This window comes from Cheilinus undulatus, linkage group 12 (assembly GCF_018320785.1).
Source record: "Cheilinus undulatus linkage group 12, ASM1832078v1, whole genome shotgun sequence".
NCBI classification, from domain to species: Eukaryota; Metazoa; Chordata; class Actinopteri; order Labriformes; family Labridae; genus Cheilinus; species Cheilinus undulatus.
In genome coordinates, this window is record NC_054876.1 from 25,408,321 (window position 1) to 25,429,574 (window position 21,254).

At 36.7% G+C, this 21,254-nt stretch overlaps 1 protein-coding gene across 2 annotated transcripts in view; it reads left to right on the forward strand.

The window, feature by feature from the left end:
- Nucleotides 1-21,254, forward strand: part of LOC121518770 (glucocorticoid receptor-like) — a 109,893-nt gene that overhangs the window by 55,053 nt on the left and 33,586 nt on the right. Inside the window, exons 3-4 of one of the 2 annotated variants that reach the window (XM_041801356.1) lie at nt 8,812-8,981; nt 12,303-12,329. In XM_041801356.1, coding sequence (XP_041657290.1) covers nt 8,812-8,981; nt 12,303-12,329 — 197 coding nt within the window. The remainder of the gene's footprint in view (nt 1-8,811; nt 8,982-12,302; nt 12,330-21,254) is intronic. The other variant, XM_041801357.1, reaches the window with a different exon arrangement.

The window sequence follows — 21,254 nt, forward strand, 5'->3', positions numbered from 1 at the left end:
CCATGCAGCAGCAGTAAAATGTAGAATATTATATAACCCTTACAGACGAGGCGCGGCGAGGGAAAGGAGAAGGAAGAAGAAGAGTGGAAATGAGCAATGAGGGAGGACAACAGCAGAGAGTTATTGAGTGGGTGAGAGAGAGGTGAACACGATGGAAAGAGATAGAAGTGAGAGTAGTAAAAGGCGGGAAGGAAAAGTACAGTAAATCCTTGAAATCCTACACTTAGATTTAGAAATCAGTCAACAGAATATGTTTGGACTGGGGCTGCATTGTATTGAAATGACTTTATGTTCATTTTTATAAGATTTATAAAAAAATATTATGCAAATAAAGAGATTTGTGTAAAGTCTAACATTGTTGAGGACTTTTTAACATCTAAGTTGCCTGTTTTCTAATCTACACATCCATTGCATATAAAAAGAAAAACTGGTGGATTCTTTTAAATGTTTTAACTTAGATGTATATTTTCAGTGATTGGCTGTCATGTGTTTTAGCATAACATTAAATTGTTAGTTGCTCTAGAGCAGTGGAGACGCGTTCTCTGAAGTGACAAATCACGCTTCTCCATCTGGCCACCTTGCTTTTTACCCTCATATAGTGTGTGTCTATGATAAAATGAGAGGCTTTAAGCCCAAATAATAAAATTATGATTGTAAGATTCAAATGTTAATTGCTTATATCTAAGCCTAAAGAAGATGGCTTCAGAGCAGAGACACTCAGCAGCGCCACTTCAATACAAACAGCCTGCATCTTCGTATCAAGTTGAAGATGTGTTGTTTCTGAGTTATTTTGAGTTTAGAGAACATCTTTTTGAGCTCATGGCTTTCGCCAAGGTCATCAAGATTTCAATCATATCCTACCAATGTGGATGTACACATTTGCTACAACAAGATAAACTGTTTTTCTATTTATCGTTTTTCTGTCCATTTTGGCTGATAACCACGCATGGAAAGTAGGCAAGAAGTCTATTCTCTTGTTCTTCGTGCGTAAGGTTCTTCCTTTGCAATATGCATCCCTTTCCAGCTGAAAAAGGGTGGTTTGAGGATTTAATAACACTTCAAAGATGAAAAAACACCCTTAAAGATGCCAGAGGGCACCCTAAGATGTGTTGAGACAGGGCTGGTTTAGGCCAAGACTGATTATGCTTGTAACACCCACCAACATGGTTACAGCCCACAAAAAAACAAAACAAAACAAAACAAAACAAAAAAAAAAAACAACTGTAATACTGATCTGCAGCTTTTAATGTAACAATCCCACAAATGCATACATTTCTTAGAAACATAGTAGCTGTTGACTACTACTGCATTGTTTCCTGTAAATATAATATGCATCAGCTCAGTGTTCTTTAACTGTATGCTATGTCTAAAGGGTCCTTATAATAAGCTTAAGCTTAAACCTTCACGTCACAGTTAGTTGAATCCCTTTATTAATGTTTATCTTGTCTTCTGTTGCAAGGGTGTCCCAACTATGGCCCCCCAGAAATAATAAATATGGCCCTCAACAGAGCAATTCCTAGCATAGCTTAATCTGTATTAGATTTGTTTTACATACTTTAATATCAAGGTGAGGTATATGAAAGTGGCCCCACTACTAGTAATTTTTTTTTTGTTTGTTTGTTTGTTTTTTTGTTTGTTTTTTTTCCAAATATATTAACGTGTTTTCTTTAGGGGGATAGACTGTAAATGCTGATTGATTAAACTACTGCATTTAAAGGTGCAGATCAGTATTATGTTTGTTTGTTATTAATTATGTTTGTGGGTTGCACAAAGCTACTGAGAAGAACTCGTGTCTTTTTTGCATTCTAATATCAATGAATTGATATGTTGACAAAAAACATGCACACACATTCTAAAAAATATGAGCCCTGTCCTCTCCTTAAATCAAATGTTTCTATCTGCATGTGGAACTGAGGGTACAAGAATGTGTATATGCCAGATTTTGTCTCTTGAATAAGGTGTACATCCACTTCTCCATGGGTCTCTAATAAAGGAAAACCTTTCAGTGAACGCATTCAGAGTAGGAGGATGGAGGATGTTAGTTATGTGCAAATTTTAAACCAAAAAAAGGGGATTAAACTATTTTTTCCCACTGAACTGTAAAGAATGTGTGGTGAAAAAAAATTCAGTATGCTTAATTTCGGCCCACTCAGGCTCTCTGTACCAAAAACAGAAATCAGGGTCATAAGCAGAATGAATAGACTGACATCAGGAGAACTGATGTGTTAATCACCGTACGTATTTCAAGCTGGATTGTTAGTAATATGTGAGCCTTTAAGAACAGTTATCATAAAAAATGTAGGGTGTATTTCACTACCAAGAACAGTAAGACTTTTCTCCTAAAGCAGAGTTATAAACCATTAATGCACACATTTCTTTTCCCTTATTCCTATTAAAAGTGTTTTGCACTGCCGACCACGGTCCATATTTGCGTCAAAACTCTGCGTTGTAAATGCTCTCATTTCCGACATTCCTCCGCTCAAAGTAACCCACGGCACTCCTCCAACACATCTCGTTCTTTCTGGTCCCACACATTCCCCTGAAACGGCTTTGATCCTAAATGGAAAAACAATCCTCCGTGAGTTCCCACTGTATTTCCTTGGTATACGATTCCCCAGTGACAGAGCGGGTTAGCCCAGTTCAGTGGTTGCTACAGGCGCTGTGTTTGTTGTGGACTGTCATCGGGGCTGACCCTGTCTTTTCCACCACCTCATCATGTAACGTTATGGTGTTAGGAAAATGTATAGCCCATTTATGACTCTTATAGCTGCTCTGGTTTGATGATAACTTGACATAGATTACTTTAACAGTCGGTATGTTTTAGTGACTAAAATCAATACTGTAAAAACCAATGCATTGAATACTGACATCAATACTTCCTCTCAGTGCACTGCACACTTACACTATCTGTGTGAAGATGGAGAAAGATTGTGCTGCCTTAGTAAAATATTAGAGGCTGCACAGCCTGTTTTCTGCAGGATTGCTTTTAATTTATAGTGTCTGTTCTTCTGTCTTGTTGCCGAGGCCCTCCAATATTTCTCCACTTCACAGCCTCTCTGTATTGACACACATTGTTTGCATGTGTTAGCACTTGGAATGAGAGGTTATGAGATAGATGCACAAATAATAGAAGAAATGTTTGCTGGCATGTCTCTAGATGTCAATGCTGTCTGTCCAGCGTGTATAAATCATTGTTTCATTTGGCTTATTTAAAGCCTCTGTTAAATAACAGAGACACAAATTAATGTGTGTGCGCCCTGTGTGGGAGGAGGAAGAGCAGCAAAGTGCTGCAAAATGCATGCTGTTTGTATGTGTGCATGCAGGAGTGTTCCTTTTTTTTATATTAACTCTTCATCTTTTGCATACATTAGTCCATGTTTCTTCCTTATGTTTATCTGCATATATAAGATATTTTTTTCTGCGTCTGCAAGTGTGTTTGAGCAAGAGGGGGACCGAGAAAGTGCATGTTTATTCCTCTCTGGTCCAGTATGGAGGCGTTCCTAATGAGGCTTGAATCTGCGCTGCATGGCTCAGCGCCACACTTGTTGGCTCAGGGGAGGAGCATAGGAGTTGGAGCAGAAGTAAGGGGTTATAAATGTTTTATTCAAACACCACCCTGTGGTCATTTTGTTTTAACTTAAACATTTTTAAATATGAAATAAATGACACAATCTCAACTCTAAAGTAGGAGAGAGACTTCAGTCAAAGACTAGAACAATCTTAAAAAATGTCACATTAATTATACATTTACCGTTTAAATACCTGCACTTGATTCACTTGCTTGCTTTGTGCCATGTGATCTCCTGCTTTGCTGGCAGTCTGTCTTTTTTCCGGTAGCTGAGCAATCCAAGGAGAGCCATCGTAGGTCAAGCATGGCTCTGTAATTGGTGTTCACAGCATCTTCACTCAAATTCAGCCATGGCTACTTGAAGTGGACAAGTAATAAGAGAGCCAGAAAGATGAGCACACAAGCAGGATATCATACTCCTCTTAACATCATGAAGATGTTTATTAATACACTACTACTGCCAGACTGACTTTCCAAAGTTAGGGGCGGAACATGATAGAAAACTTCTGCCAGGATTAACTGAGTGCTAGAGTTGCAGATAAAGTCCAAACATAGTGTGTAAAAAAGGATCAGGTCGAACAGCTTTATTTCATTTCAGTGTCATGCTAAGTGCAAACAACTGTTATGGAGTTGTTGAGTTGTACATATGTTGTTTGAGTGAACCTTTATTTTCACCTTACGCAGCCGGTTTTGTCATTTTTGCTACTTTAATTCTCTTTAACCTCTCTAAACTGTCTCAGTCTGAATTTAAAGCATTTTTTAAAGAAAGACAAGCAGCTCTTTTTTTTTTATCAGTATGACTACATTTTACCTGTTTGACTAAGGTGAAAGTTCTTTATTTTACAAAAAGTACCAGCATGATGAAACTGATTTGTCTACATCCTTTATTGGGAGATAGAGATCTGTGTATAAAGGCCAGGTCTGCACTCAGAATTAACTGGGCCCAGTGAGTGTGCCCTCCCCAGTTGTGATTTTTTGATGATATCAATGCATGTGTGTTGGATAAGTAGTACTGGTGCTAACCCTAACCCTTTTGCTTTATTCTCATGTATCCTGAAGTTTTTGCACATGGTGGCTTAGCTATAAAGTGTAACATTACTTTCCAAATGTTTTAGATCAGTGTGACCATTGTTAATATTTCAACTGAAAATGTAATTCTGTTTTGAAAAATTAAGTTTACATTTTGAAAATGCCATGTTGTACTACAGTATAAATAAACAAAATTGCTTTGATAAGGGTAGTTATTCTTTGGGTAAATGTAAAATATGGTTATCACAGCTTAACTTTACAATGGACCATGTTTTTCCTGACACCTGTGAGCCTCCCCATTTAGCTGGTCCCCAGAAAGCCCCCCCACCGCTATGGGCAGCCTTAAAAAAGGCCATTCTGTTGCATTTAATTGAAACTCACTATACCTCTTTGCTCAAAGAAGATTAATTGGTGCCAATTGAGATATGAAAAAGTTCCTTTCTGGATTTAATTTGCATTCAAGAGGGGTATGGAGAAATGTTGGAAATGAGGGCATTTAAGAGGCTCAGTTTTGGCACAAATATGGAACATGGTCCACATTGTTAAACACATTTTAGAAGAATAAGGAAAAGAAATGTGTGCATTAACCTATGGAACCAAGTGGCAACCTTCAGCACATTGAGCACAAAAAAATACAGTTCCTTAAGTGTCCACTGGAGGAGGACTTCAAAAGCCCTAAAAGTCACAACCACATCCATGTTAAAATGCCCAGTCATATAGCAAAAATGAATATGTTTCAGGCCTAATTCAAAAAATAATTTTGGTCTGATTAGTTCATGTCTGTATTGGCACACACACTAGGGGGGGTGAATTTTCATAATTTGCGTGTTTTGATTTCATGAAAGATATGAGTTAGCAGTAGACCAATTTAGTTTAGTTTTGTTTTTGCCGACACAGATACCAATTACTTGTTGTTCATGAGACTGCCAATAACCAAAATTAACAACCAATATTGCCTTTATTATAGAAGACAAATGTGCTTGATGTGACAACAGAAAAATTGCATACAAATAAATAAACAAAGCAAAATGAACAGTTTAGTACTAGCTCTGTTGATAAGAGAAATGGCGCAGACCAACACAATAGCAGCAGCAAAACTAAAACTTACATTTAGACCCTGTGGTAGTCAGCACCAAAATTATGAGTTAGTTAAACCTATTCTTATAACTTTTTTTTTTTTTTTTTTAATCAGTTTAGGCCCATGCTTCTGGTAAAACTACTTCTGGTAAAACTCTATCTAAACTGTATTGCAGCTGCCTGGCACAAGTAGCTCCTGTAGATGTTCTTAATGATTACTACTTTGCGGCCACATTGCCCCATACCCTAATGTAAACAGCTGTGAACTGATAGCATAGATAGCATGTCATAGTAACAGCACAGTTTAGCACTATTTTGATTAAGACAATGGGGATAAAGTTGTCCAGAGGCTGTGTTAGGTTATGCTCGATATGGTGTGAAGTTTTTTTACATATTATGTTTACCTGTTTTTAGTGTAGTAGGCTAAATGAAGTTTTAACCTGCAGTAATCTGATGTGAAATTATTCGCCTAGGAACACAACCAAGCAAAACTGGAAGCCATACACTGACTTTATCAGTGGCACCCAGGCCTCAGTGTTGATTGGCTAACACTTGTGTGATGTCTAGCCAATCATATAGTATTGTGTTTGACTATCATTTTTAATCAACAGGGGCCTTAAACCCCATGAAAATGCTCTTTTAGAACTTTTTTAAGCAAGCAAATTAATCACATTAATCTGCAAAGGAGAATGAAGGCTGGCAATGCTAGCTGCTAACTTTAGCCAGCCTAACGGGCTCACACCATGTACCCACTGACACAGTGACCCAGTGATTAATTTAACGGTTTTAAATGAGTGCTTAGCCAAATAGGGAAATAGCTGCCTTGGAACATCCTTAGTGGAGAGTGAAAAACAAAACCAGAAGGGAAGACTCACCTCACAGCTGAACCAAAGCAGCACACTTTCTGTGATGAAATCATTAATGTTATCAGGGATCAGTAAAATAAACTGCAGATACAGATAACTGATCAATTGCCTTTTATTGGCCCCGATAATCAGCCAGGCCTAATAACAAGAGTTGTGGATAGCCTTCACGGTGATGATGTGACTGCGAGCAGTTGTAGTTCTCCAAGAGGCTCAATTCAGTGACATCCATTGATGAGTTTCAGAATGAAACCCATGGCTGTCACTGACATAAAAATTGAGCCATACAGTATATAGTCTCTAATTCAGTTGATTTAATTTTCAGCAAATTAACTGATTAATCATAATAACGCCATCTTAAAAAAAACAGTGGGCCTGTATTTTCAGAGATAACAGCCAACAAGCCCAATCCTCTCTTCATGTGCTGATAAGGATCTTTTAATTCAGTGTTGCTGAAGTTGAACTCCTTTGCTGAAGATTCACCACCTCCCCCTTTGGACTGACTCCAACTTGAATAAGCTAGTGTCGTCTTTCCAGCGACCATCAGGGCCCAGCCAGTTTAGGTCATGCTTGTTTAGAGAGACAAATACACTGGCTTACAGAGAGATACACACTATATTCCCACTGAAAAGTTTCATTTATATTCCCTCTCCACTCCTGTCTTGCAAACATGGCTGCTAAGTTTGAAAGCAAAGCAAGGAAATCAGTACAATGCATCATTAGGTGGAATAATGATGCAAACCAGGGCTAAGGTATTTATAGGCCTGAATGTAAAGTCATTATCAAGCTGTGCAAGCCAATGCTGTTATATAATGCCTATATACATTCCAACAAGTGTGCTGCCAAAACAAATAAGGGAGAGCAGATTTAAGCCCTTCTAATGCGGTAGAATTCCTGTCATGGATTACACAGCAGTATCAGTCTAACACTAGTCTGGATCCTGTTTGACTAAAACACACGTCTTAAACCTGACATTCCCTCAGTGCAAATGCTGACACTCAGCCTGCCATACATCTGACAAATTGGTGTCTGTGTCTAGTTGAGCTTCACGCTGCAGTTCAAGCATCTCAGTAACTTGAAGGGTAATTATAGACAGTGGATGATAATGACAACTCAACATGTGTGCATGTAAGTTTCTCTAGAGATTCAAACGTGGCTTTAATATGTACAGTCATTGGAGACTTGGAGGGAGATTTAGAGCTTAGGAGAGCTGTCTCTTTTGATAGGCTTGATCTAGTACATCTAACTTGTTGGCACATTAAACATAGATGGGAAAAAGGTCAGTGAGCCAATTAAAGAAACAAACCATCAGACATATTACAGGTTAAGTCAGAGGAGTTCATCTGAGGACAACCTCCCTGCCAGTCATTTCCAATTTAAAGATTTGTATCACATTCTGTGTCAGGGAAAGTCACTTTAATTTAAGTCTGTGGTGTTTTCATAGTTACACCCCTCTTTTGTTGTCAGATATTTCAGCAGGAAATGTTTGGAACCACTTAGGAGAATGATAATGTATAGTAAGGAAGCAATTGCTAGGCATAAATAGACAATCAGAATAATGTTAGTTAGCAAGTCGTCTCATATGAGTGAAAAGGGGAACACCTGAATTCAGTGAATGTGTCTCCAGTGATTGTAGTATAAAGATCCAATCACTGGTTAATCAGTATTCCTATCTACCATTACAACACAAGGACAATAAGAACACTCCAAGCAACTCAAAGAAACATTTATTGAAAAGCACAAGTCAGGGGATGAATGCAAAACCATTTCCAAGGTACTGAACATCCCCTTTGTAGAAATCTTCACTTTGACACAAGTTTTTTTTTTGTTTGTTTGTTTGTTTGTTTGTTTGTTTTTTTCAAAAAGCCAAATCATATTGGCCATGACTGGTTTATTAAATCAATAAAGGGGTTAAACATCCAAGGGGGTGTGTACTTTTTTGTAGGCACTCTACATGTGTTAAATGGTTTTCATAGAGGGACATGGATTATATGTGAATTATGTGATTATATGTATAAACTATAGAACACAGGCTTATTCATTAACTCCTTTACTTCAAATGTTCAAGCCTCTGTCCACACTGTGTTTTCATATGTATGTTGGAGTTATATCAGTGAAAGAAAAAGTGGCATTTTTGTTTGCTTTCTGTCCGAATACCGGCCCTTAGCTGCCGTCCTGCCTTGACCAACATTATCTTTTACGATAACATGCAGCTTTACGCACACTCCTTTACATAATGTCCTCACTTTTCCATCTCTTTTTCTCTTTTTGCAGCTCAACACAAAGAGCAGCAGAGACCAGCAGCTCTAACACCTCTACCCAATCCAAGCCCGGCGGTCAGACACACAAGATCTGTTTGGTGTGTTCAGACGAGGCCTCAGGATGCCACTACGGGGTCGTGACCTGTGGCAGCTGCAAAGTGTTCTTCAAGAGAGCCGTCGAAGGTTGGTCTGAAACACCTGACCTGAACTGTTCTACCTGCTTACACTACTGACATGATTCACAACACTCCAAACTAATGTTAGATTCAAGCAAGTATGTGAATTTAACAAAATGTGTCATCTTTTGAAGCTTCTCTTGCTTTGAACTGATCAATTGTTGCCAGGTTATAATCAGGTTTGCATATTCATGTCTGCGTATTCTTTATTAGCGCCGACATCCTCATATAAGTGCACCTAATAGCAATAGTTAGCATCCATTAACTTTGTACATTTTGTCCCTTAGATTTTCATTCATTTGAGTTGCGTAAGATCAGATCCCTGAGCTACTGCACAAAATACTTTGATGTTTCCCTTCATCTAGGCAGCAGAAAATTCAATTATTCTTCAAATTTTGAGGTCAGAGTAGAATAGTACAGCTCTTGTTGACCTTTATATGCACGTCATCTACATGCCTTTTGGTGGATTACAGTACTACTCCTGGCCTTGCATGTCAGCACCTACTCTTCTCGTCTGTCCTGTTTGTCCTGTATCTACGAAGAATTGACGTAGAACTAACTTTCAATGTCAGAGTCAAATTGCCAGTGGCTTACGAATTTTTATTAGATTGTTATTGCTGCCATGATACCTTTCTGATTTATTACTTTTATTTTTATTTTATTTTAGTATAGAGAGAAACATTATTATCATGAGCTTTTGCTACATTTATGCCTCTACTTGGATGTACAAACATTTGGTGCATTCATTGCAGCACTAGATTTCATCCCAGGAAAGCTGCGTGAGAACTTATCGCCTCGGCAAAATCTCGAGCTGGGAGTGTCAGGAATGCAAGTGATGAAGTAATTTGTGTGTCTATTTGTGCATTTTATCTCCCCTCTGTCTTCCACAATCTCTTCATTTCTGTCATTCAGTTGTCTCTATGGATGTGTTATAATTGTCTGAAAGGTTAATTGTTAATTGTTCATGGCATTCATAGGCATTGGGGAAGCAATGTGTAAAAACTCTGCTACTGGATGCACATAAATGAGCCGCACTAATCTCTTGTTTCAGTGCCAGCTGCGGACAAAAACTTGTTCTTTTTTTTTTTTTTCTTTTTTTTTTTCTTTTTTTTTTGCTTCAAGCTCACATTTGACTTCTGTTTAAGTGTTACTAATTTTTCTCTTGTTAAAATGCAGTTAGTGGCCAAACATGACAGGAATTTTTTCATATGAATGTACATTAATGCAGCTAATATTGACCACTTGGCTTCTGCTTCTCTTTAGCACTAAAACATTTCTAATTGATCATTTTTTCATATATATTTTGCCTCTAAAACACAATATTTGGGGCTTTAGAAAATAATCTTAAACATAGATATATGAACTTAGAAACAATTTACTTGAAGATATACAGTGCTTAACAAATTTATTAGACCACCACCCAAAGTAAGGTTTATGCCACAGCTGCCCTAAATTAACAGCATTGGTAATTACCAAAATCATTTTTTATGTTTCTGCAATGGTTTCTTTAGCCCAAATTATATTTTTAATGCTAAAATATAATTAGTGTGTTATCCATGAATTTTCAAATTTACTGATTTACAAAAAACTGAAAAAATAGTAAAGCACATTATTGTTTCTTGATTAATATGTCAAATTATGGTTATTTACTTGCATTCCTGAACAGAAAAATGAGTTTTAGTAGTTGGGTGTTATGCTTGATTCATTTCTGACTTCTCAGAGAAGCCCAGTGAGCCGGCTCAAATTTGGGTATAAAAGGGTGAATTCAGTTTGAAATTCCTCATTCCTGCTAAAAATGGTAAAACGGGGAGAGCTCACTGAAAATGAGAGAGTCCGCATTAAAGCACTTCATGATGCTGGATGGTCTCTGAGACAAATATGACAGGTGGTCTAATAAATTTGTTAAGCACTGTACATTTTGCTAAAATTCAATATTTATACTTTTTATTTGTGATCCAGTATATGAACTACAGAGCAATCAGAAAGTATTCAGACACCCTTTACTTTTCAATATTTTTATGTCACAGCCTGATGCTACTGTCGAAAAGATACATTTTTTAATCTCATTAATCTACATTTAGTACCTCATTACGACAGTGCGAAAACAGAATTTTAGAAATTTAGAAATTTTACAATGCACGGATCTGAGGAAGGCTCCCAAAATGTTTTGCTGCACTGAGGGTGCTTAGGATCATTGTCATGTTGGAAGGGGATCTTTCATCCCAGTCTGAGGTCCTGAGCACTTCAGAACAGGTTTTCATTTAGGATATCTCCGTAGTTTGCTCCATTCAGCTTTCCCTCAACCTTGACCAGTCTCCCAGTCCCTGCCGGTGAAAAACACCCCCACAGCATGATGCTTCCACCCCCATACTCATTTTGGGATGACATTGGGCAGGTGATGAGTGGTGCCTGGTTCCCTCCAGAAATAATGTGTAGAATTGAGGCCATACAGTTAAATCTTTTTCTCATCAGACGGCGAATCTTGTTTCTCGCAGTCTGAGAGTCCTTTGGTGTTTTTTTTATTTTATTTTTTATTTTTTTTGCAAAATCCAAACAGACTTCCCTGTGTTTTGCACTGAGGCGATGCTTCCCGCTAGCTACTCTGCCATAGGCCCTGATCAGTGAAAGGCTGCAGTGTTAGTTGTCCTTCTGGAACTTTGTCCCATCTACACACAGGACCTCTGGAGCTCAGGCAGAGTAACCATTGGGTTCCTGGTCACCTCTTTAACAAAGGCCCTTCTCCCCCAATTGCTCAGTTTCAGCAGACCACCAGTGCTTTGAAGAGTCCTGGTTGTGCCAAACTTCTTCCATTTGAGAATGGAACTGTGATTTTGGGAACCTTAAGTGCAGAAGAACTTTTTTTGTGGCCTTCCATAGATCAGTGCCTTGCAACAATCCTGTCTTTTGCTCTGATATGCATTGTCAGCTGTGAGGCCTTCTATAGAGAGGTGTGTGTCTTTACAAATCAGTTTAATTTTGCACTGGTGGACTCCAATCAAGGTGTAAACACAGCAACAGCAAAGACCAAGAGAAATGTGAAGCACCTGAGCCAGATTTCAAGTGTTGTTGCAAAGGGTCTGAATACTTGTGTCAGTGATCTTTTTTCAACTGTAGCATCAGGCTGCAACATTAAAAAATGAATAAAAAAGAGGGGGTCTGAATACTCTCTGAATGTCTTTATTGTTTCGTGCTGGTGTAAATACCATGCACTTAACATGGCTTTTATTTGAAAAAGGATGCCTGCAGAAGCACTGAAAAAGTCATATGTGTTATTTTTGTTTCTCTCCCCCTCACACTCCATTCTCCGGTCGTTGTCTCTGTGGTGAAGGATGGAGAGCACGACAAAACACAGATGGTAAATAAACGCACTTTCAACATTGACAATAATGATAATCAAACTGATGACTTACAATGATGATGGTAGAGCTGTCACTTCTGATTTCCCCATGTGCTTGTATTCCTTCAGCACTGATACTTTATATGACCAATCTACCAAGCCTTTCCTGCCAACTCTGTGTTAATGCATGCAAATGTTCTGATTTGGTAATTTAGTGTTAGCGTTAAATGCCTGTCATTGACTTATAATGTCTGCCTGGAATGTGTCACTGTAGCCACCTCACAGGAGGTGAATCCGACAATTGCAATCACACCCTGTCTCTAATTGGTCCTTTTCTCTTTTGCACTTGACCCACTTTTCAGAGGTCTGATGTCACAAATCATCTCTCAGCTTTTCTTTTTCTTTTTTTTTTTTTTATCCTTGTGCTGCTACTCTTTAATTTGGTCTACGTTTCACTGTCTCAGCTGATAGCATGTTCTCAGACCACATCCCACTTTTTTAACCCTTTAAAAACTTCCTGCTGGTCTGATATCAGTGAACCCTTACCTCAAATATGAATAGCAGTCAATCAGTTACATAATGCCCCTGTTAAAAGGGATAAAACACTCTAACTTTTTATGATTTGATTTCCTAATTCATTTCTTGGCTCAAACCTGGTCATAGTTTGCAGCATTGTAGGGTTGTGAGATTTTCCTCCATGCATAGAAATAAAAATAACAGCAAATGATAACATGACAAAAAAGGCAAATCTACATCACAGTTACTGGATTACATCATAAAGTAAAATACAAAGAATCAAAATACAAATAATATTGTAACTATCTACTTTTAGGATTTTATAAACCATACCGGAAAGAGCAGTTTATTTCATGAAGTAGGCCTGGGCGATGTGGCCTAAAAATCTAATCCCAGATTTTCTTTTAAAAAATTGATTTATGATTTTAAACTATTTTTTTCTTATCCTTGTTTAAAAACACACACAAGTGACCAAAAAAAGTAAAAGCATGTTTTTATTTTTTTCATGAATTAAATGTGACAAATACCAACTGAATTTTCCTCTTTGGTATGAGCAAGCTGTAATTTAGTCTCAAACATGCACCTTTTTACTGCAAGGAGAGTTTACATCAGTACAGAGAGGCTGGAGTTATTTGCAGAAACCTGTGATGGCATGCGGAATCCATGTCTGAGCATATCATGAAAATGAATGTTTTTTTTGTTTTTGTTTTTAATTTCTGTATGTTCAATATTGTGTTACTGCTCCTATAGATTTTGGTTTCACTTCTGTAATGCTGGGGTGAGTCAAGCTGCAATTGACTACACCTTATTTCCCATTGGGGGCGTTCACAATAAAAGCCCTTAATAAATATCAACAGCTACAAACTTTTATTGTGAAGGAATTGTCGGAAGTAGCGTTTTTATCATTCATCGTTCTACCAAGTTGTTGCAGCGGCACCGGCGACTTTCTGCAAAGTGCAGCGTTTACAGATGCATCTCTCCATACATTTCTGTCTCGTTTAATGCCACGGCTTGCTTCTAGGACTGAACATGGACTTACTGAGTGAGTCAGAAGTTTAAACACATTTCAAACTGTTGTTTAAGTGGAATCACTGCAAAGCTGAGCTGACTGGACTCAGAAAAAGTCATTTCCCATCTCTTTGCTAGCTAGGGGCTACGTCATGCCTAGCGTGGGCTCTACAGCTGAATGCACCCATTGAAAAACTGGTAATGGCAGCGATGCACAAGTCCATTCTGTGGCAGAATTTTTAAAATTGACAGTATTGATACTGGTTTACTGCCCAGTGCCAACCACTAGATTTCAGTGCTGTTGACTGCTTTAAGTGTGTGTTTGATGGATGAAGTGGTCCTGTCAATTCCATAGTGAGACACTCGGCTGCATGTCTTTGATTGAGATGTTGACACACGTTTGCCATGCTGCTTCCTTAAGTTGCCACAGCTTTTAAACAAATAATGCAGCATGTTGAGGTTTGTTCATGGTCCGACACTGCCAACCTGAACCAGGTCCAAACAGCCGACAAAAATATACAGTTCTTATGGGACGAAATTCAGGATTTGCACCGGCAGCCGTGCTGTTGTGTGTGCGTCTCTGTGGCGAAGGAGAGGGAGCGTGTAAACTACGGGAGCCCCAGCTGGAGAGAAAGACGAGCGCGGAGGAATATCGGAAAATCTAGATTTTTATTTTTTAATTTATCCTATACAAAAAAATTCAAATTAATCAATAAAACCAATATATCGCACAGGCCTACCATGAAGGTTTCAGTCTTTGCAGTAATTTGCATGAGCAACACGCATTAATCATTTTTATTGTACTGACATGATTATCTCATACCATCACAGTTAAAATGCTAACAATGCAGGATGTGTTTATTTTTATTTTTTATTCATCCTATGAAAGAGCTCTAGTGTTTTTCTCATTCTGAAAGGTCATCTTTCCAACTTACATTTTTTATAATCTGACAAAAGCTGTTTTTCACCCCTGTTTTCATGCATTTTTCAAATAACCCTCTGGGTATTTTCATAGAAAAAAACTGGTAAAATAAACTCACTAATCCTTGTTTAGCGGGGCAATCACTGAACTTTTTTAATGGCACTGTAATAAGGCTCCACTACTGTTTTGTCTTAAGAAATTCAGACTGTCACTAGACATCAGACTTTTTGACTGATTCTAGTAGCATGCCTTCTGAACATCAACATTTTCCACTAAAGAGAGTTGTATGCAGACTTCAGTCTGACATGAGTAGCAGGAGATATAATCCAGTTTGAACAGGTTTGCTGACACAAATCAAAAATGACTTCATGACACAGTAGAAAGACTATGCGTACCCTACCTTGAGCAGCTCTCTCTCTCACACACTCTGCTCAACATTAGCGCATGTAATGTCATTCAGTCTATATGAAACTTACAATCCAAACATCCATATTTATTCTTATTCATACAACTGCAATTCCAGATAGATATAAGAACAATAAAAGTTTAATAAACTAACTTTCAAGTTGTGGCTCTTACACTGACATTAGGCATGTACTGGCATTCATACATTCATCCTGATATCCTGATGTCGTGATACTACGGGTCCCATTATGTCAATCCACATTCACCTTTATGTGAAAGCGAGATAGCATGGCACAGTGGCATGCACACACATTCGCACACACTTTGACACATTACTTTTGTTTTTTAATTTTTTGCTAGAAAGTGGATGCAATTTTTTAGAATACAATTGAGAATTTTGTGGTAAGATAAAATGTTGCTATTTTACATGGGTTGTATCACCTGACATGGAAAGTGTACCCACTCTCCTAAGCAAAACTGTAATGAATCTTTTTTATATATATCTGATGCCTCTTTTACATAATTTGCAGTTAAATTGATATTTTTAGAACATTAAATAATATTATTTTCATATATTGACACTTTATGCAGTTTCATCACCTGTAACACTGGTTTCACCACCTGACATTTGCAACTAATTTTAAATCAGACAGGTGATACTTATATGTATGTTGTTATTTTTGTTCTTGTTAGGAAGTGGACACATATTTAAATAAAATCAAAGGTTTGATGGTGAAATACATCTTTAGCAGTTTTACATTGGTTGTACTACTTGATGTTGAAAATGTACTCACCCATCTGTGACTGAATAGAAGTGTTTTTATCTTTTCTTGAAAAGGATCTGAACCAGTGTGTCATCTGGAGTCAAATATATGATAAGTTATGCAACAACAATCTGGGTTTTTTTTCTCCACTTAATGTACAAATAAAATACACATGATTACAGCTGCACCACCCTGACATTTAAGAACTTGCTAATTCTGGGATAAAAGTTTGTTGATGATCTTACTAAATTTATATTGATAGATTTGGATAACATTAATTTGATTAAATAATTTCAACCATAAAATCGTGCCATAACATTCTAACTTGAGTTTCCTGCAGTAATAACTCCATTTAATAGTTAATTAATATTTAATTTACTTGGATGGTTATACCACCTGACATTTTTAGGGTTTGAGATGCATAAAATATCGGATTGATTATTTTGTTCAAATGCTGAAACTGCATTCAAACACATTATGTTTTTAGAGCAAACTGAAATGTGCCATGAACTGATTAGTATTTTCAAAAGGAAATAATAGATCTTAACACAGAAATATGCATGTCATGCCATTGACTCTTTTTCATTTTAAGATGTCTATAACAGAGGTTTAAAGAGCTCACCATGCCACAGGTTTGCAGTTCCTAAATCTACACCACTTTTCACATTATTAAGCAAATGACATTTTTCTCTTATTTTCCAAAATATTTAGGCAAATGACAGTCAGAGTATTTTTCAAGTCATCAGCCTTTAGAGCATAATTCAAATGTTTTTGAACAAACTTCATAATGATAACTGTTATTATTATTATTATTTTTAAACTCAAAATGCAATTTTTCACATTATTAAGCATGACAGAGTTTTAAAACATTTTTTTGGTTTTAAAGAACTGAAAATTGTCATTTGTTGAATTTGCAGCATTAGGAGGTCATATTTACTGAAATCAAAAGCTATTTCAATCAAAAACATCTTAACAGGCAAAGTTACATGGTAATATAAAGACCACTTCTTTGATATCACCTATAAAAAATCATTTTATAACCAACACTATATCAGACAGATTAAAGTTATTGCAATTATTTGACTCATTTTGCAATGTGGATGTGAATAATTGTACTGCAGGGCATGATCATTTTATGTCATTCTCATTTTGATTAAAAAACATATAAAATAACATCTGTACTGCAAAAAAAAGAAGAAAAAATAAACTGGTATTTTGACACACATTTCATGTTAAAGAATTGTTCACCTTCTTCAATTACAAAATTGTTGGACATACTAAGATTTGATCTAAATTTTGATTAAAAGCCCAGCCTTAGTCAGAGCTTCATTGTCACTTTAAGTAAAATCAAAACTTCTTAAACTGCTCAAGCAGTCACAGTTTCAGGATTAGTTCATTTAGAAATATTTCAGAAAAGTGCTTGAATTGTTCCACTTACTGAATTTCATGCATGATTTGATTTTAATCTACTGTATACATATGAAAGAAAGATTTTAATGATTGACACATCATATCAGATTGAAGTTTTGTTGTTTTAAACTTGAAGCACTGAGGGATGAAATAAAATATAATGGTGACACTTGAGCAGTTTTTCCTATGTCAGGCCTGAAACAGACACCAAATAGGGTGAGTTTTTGTTCATGTTAATTAATTGTGCAATTAATTTGGATAAATAAAACTCCAAAAGGATCACTGCATGGTTTCCGATCCCCAGGCTTTCAAGTGGACTTGTCTGCTGCTTTCCCACATGTGAGTGGTTAGGTTAAATAACTCTGGACCTCTTTGCAGTGAGCTGACAGTGTTAACAACAAGCCCACTGTGCAGCACTCATTAGCTGCAGCCCTACATGCTAGAGCTAGCCATAAACCCAGCAAGTGGTGTCACCTAGCTGAATTGATGCAGGACTCTGTGAGCTGATCAGGGCAAGATAAGAGAGAAAGGATATCAGTGGGCTTCAGCTGGCGCTTTTGACACTCCATATGGCTGTTTACAGCATTTGCAATGACTTCCTGTGATATCAGCAATGGCTGCAACTGCCAGCGCTCAGGCTGTTATCTTGCCATCGCACCAGCAACCCTGCAGATAAAATTTGTACTTAGTTGAGCATGACTGCTGGGCCATGACTTACAAATTTTTAAATAGTTACGCATAACTATAGAATAATACATCTATAATAAGGTGATGACTTCATTCTGATTATGAGATTTTTAAGACTTCAGCAAAAATGGATGTAGGGCACTGCTGATGTGAAATGTCTATCAGCTGAGTTAATCATTAACTGAATGTCCCAGAACCACTGTTTACTGGTGACATAGTACAGGCAGGCTGCTGAATTAGGCCTCAGAGTCACTCACATTTAGGTATTCAGAGGGAAACTGGACCAATTTAAAACAAAAAATAGGCATATTATAACAAACAAAGACACAATCCAGTTCATAAAGGGATCAAACTCAAGATTGCTCATTTGAAGCCTCAGTGGACATAAAGATGATAATAATAAAACACCAGAAAATCAAAGAAAAACATCACTTCTATCCACAAAGTAAAATTAAGAATAAACATATTTAAGAATAAACATCGAGTAACAACAACAGTTATAATTAATAAATACCTGTATGTGTGTGGGTATGAAACATTGACTTTTTATATCTGTGTTGACACCAATAGACAGCATTGTAATAATACATAAAACTTAAAACTGTATGAAGATATCCTATAATACATAGATAAAACAGATGATAAGTTTGGTTAAAGGAAAACCATTTTAGTGGGGTTTATATAGTATATAGAATGCTTTTTTTAGATGAGAAATTCTTAAACTTGTTATTTTAAATTAAAGGCCATGAAAAGTCTTGAAACATCTTATTTTCAACAGTGATAGTCTTTGATTTTAGAAATGAGCTGTTTAGGATACGGTTACCACAGTGATGTAAAATAGGTCCAACACTACTATTTATGTCTCATTTCATTTAAAAAACTCACAGACAGCTAAGTGGACAACAGTGTTAATTTTAGCAGCTATGATTAGTTTTAGTTTAAGTTTTAGTCTTTAAATAAAATGCATTTTAGTTTTAGTCACATTTTAGTCATTTCTACCCTTTATAGTTTTAGTCTAGTTTTAGTCGATGAAAACTCAAAACATTTTAGTCTAGTTTTATTCTATAAAAATTCCTTGCATTTTAGTCCAAGCATTTATTTTCTTGCCCAAATCTGGTAATAAATCATGGTACTGTGTTCTCTGCACCCTGCCAAACCTGGGGGCCCTGTTTTTTACAGCTGAGAGGCAGAATAGATACAGATGCATTGCATTTTGACAGATTTACCCACAGTGGAGAAATATCACAGATTTTCAACGTCCGTTGAAAACTACATTACATTTTAGTCTAGTTTTACTCATTTTGACAAAAACTAAACTTAGTTTTTGTCAGTTTTAGTCATCACAGATCTACTTTTGTTAGTTTTTGTCTAGTTTTTGTCATGGAAAAAAAAGGCTGTTGACAAATATAATTTTAGTTATAGTTTTAGTCTACGAAATTAACACTGGTGGACAAGTCAGAAGACATCTAAACCTTGGGCCATCAAACATTTACATTTTACCTTCCCTTATTTCCTTTTCCATAACAAGTTCCTTCTTCCATGGTTAAGTTCATGTCATAATCTTCAATCTACCTGTCAAAGTAGGTTTGTATTCCAACAGGAAGTCAATTACTCTTACCCTAAGACATACAAAAATCCAAAACGACACAAAAAACATGTTAAATGCAAAATAGTGGAATTTTAAACTGTAATTAAAAGGACGGATTAAACACAATTAACTACAGAAATCATGAGATTAATCAAAATTAGAATTTTAAATTTTTTGGCAGCCAAAATTCACACCTTGTCCTTGTTTAGTTAATTAAAATGATAAAATTTCAGATGGTTTCTTTCCTTTTCTAAGAAGTGTAAATAGGTGATCTTCAGTGCAGTGTATTATGGTTTTAGAATGGCAAGAAAAATATCAGTTTGAGAATTTGAGAAAAATATCAGTAAAATAAATGTCAGCTGTAAAGAAGACTGTTTAAAGATGAAACGGCATCATGTTTTCCTAAAATGATGAATAGATTTGTTGGAGGTTTAAATCTTCATTCGTACTGAAGGTTGCTTAAGTATAGTAGACATAACTGCCTGATGGGGAAGCAAAAGCTGGACACCTCAATGATTCTCATTGCTGACTTAAATATTGGAGGTCAGGGGTTCAAATCTTGGTCAGGGCACAATCAGTATCCAGTGTGGATCTCTAACCCCATGAACACTTGTCTCAGATGTACATTGCTTTAGACTGACATTGTGGCATAACCATAAGTTTAGACTATCAAACAAATCTGGCTCTGCCCCAGGACTTAACCATGATCGTGTTAGACAGTGGTGTAGCAGTGCCTCAAGATGTTAGTATCACAGTTGTCATAGTTCACTAAAAGTAACAAAATAGCTAAAAGTAAAGCGGAAAAATCCTTTCAGTTAACTGGAACAAAAATTGGGAAACTTTCCCATAGTCCTTGGCTGTGTTGTTGAGGAATATGGAAAAGTTTCCTAACAATGTAGGACTGTACGTCACTAAGCAGCACACTACTCGTACTTGCCATCCTATGAGCGGGGATTTAGAAGTATACTTGAGGGAGGCTGAAAAAGAGGTCTGTGTACTTCGTATACCTGCATGTACCCTGCACTATACCACCAGCATTTACTCATATTAATGGCCCTGAGAAAGAATGAGCATATATTGTTTTCTACACTAAGGATGAAGTGGATTTATTCTTTTGGGATTTGTTGCTTTGGTGCATGCTCTTGCGACAGGTGTTAGATAGCAAGAAATATTCTCAGAAGTTTGGTTTACCAAAACCAAACAGATGCAAACAGTGGAGAATGCCAGTCTATAAATAAAACACAACCAGTCAACTTTTTATGAGTTGTTTTCTTTATTTCTCTGCTTGGTCATAAGAATCACAAGACATTTAATTGAACTCATTGGTGGAAACATAACTGAACATAGTGTTCAAGCCTGGTTTGACAACATTATAGGGATGTATATAATTAGTTTACTGAATACAAAGAAAGCTTTTGACGTACAGAAATACCGTAGTATACGCCTCTGGGATATATTATAAACAGGAAAAGAAATTACTCTCTGTGCAATGTTGTTCTGACATTCGCTTATATATTGCCAGCAGCAGAATTATTGAATGCCCTTTAGTTCAAAAAGCAGCATCAAACACATGATATTTCAAAGATCAGTAACTATGTTTTAGGTGCCAAAGGTTATTAGTCAAGGCACTGGTTTATGAAATA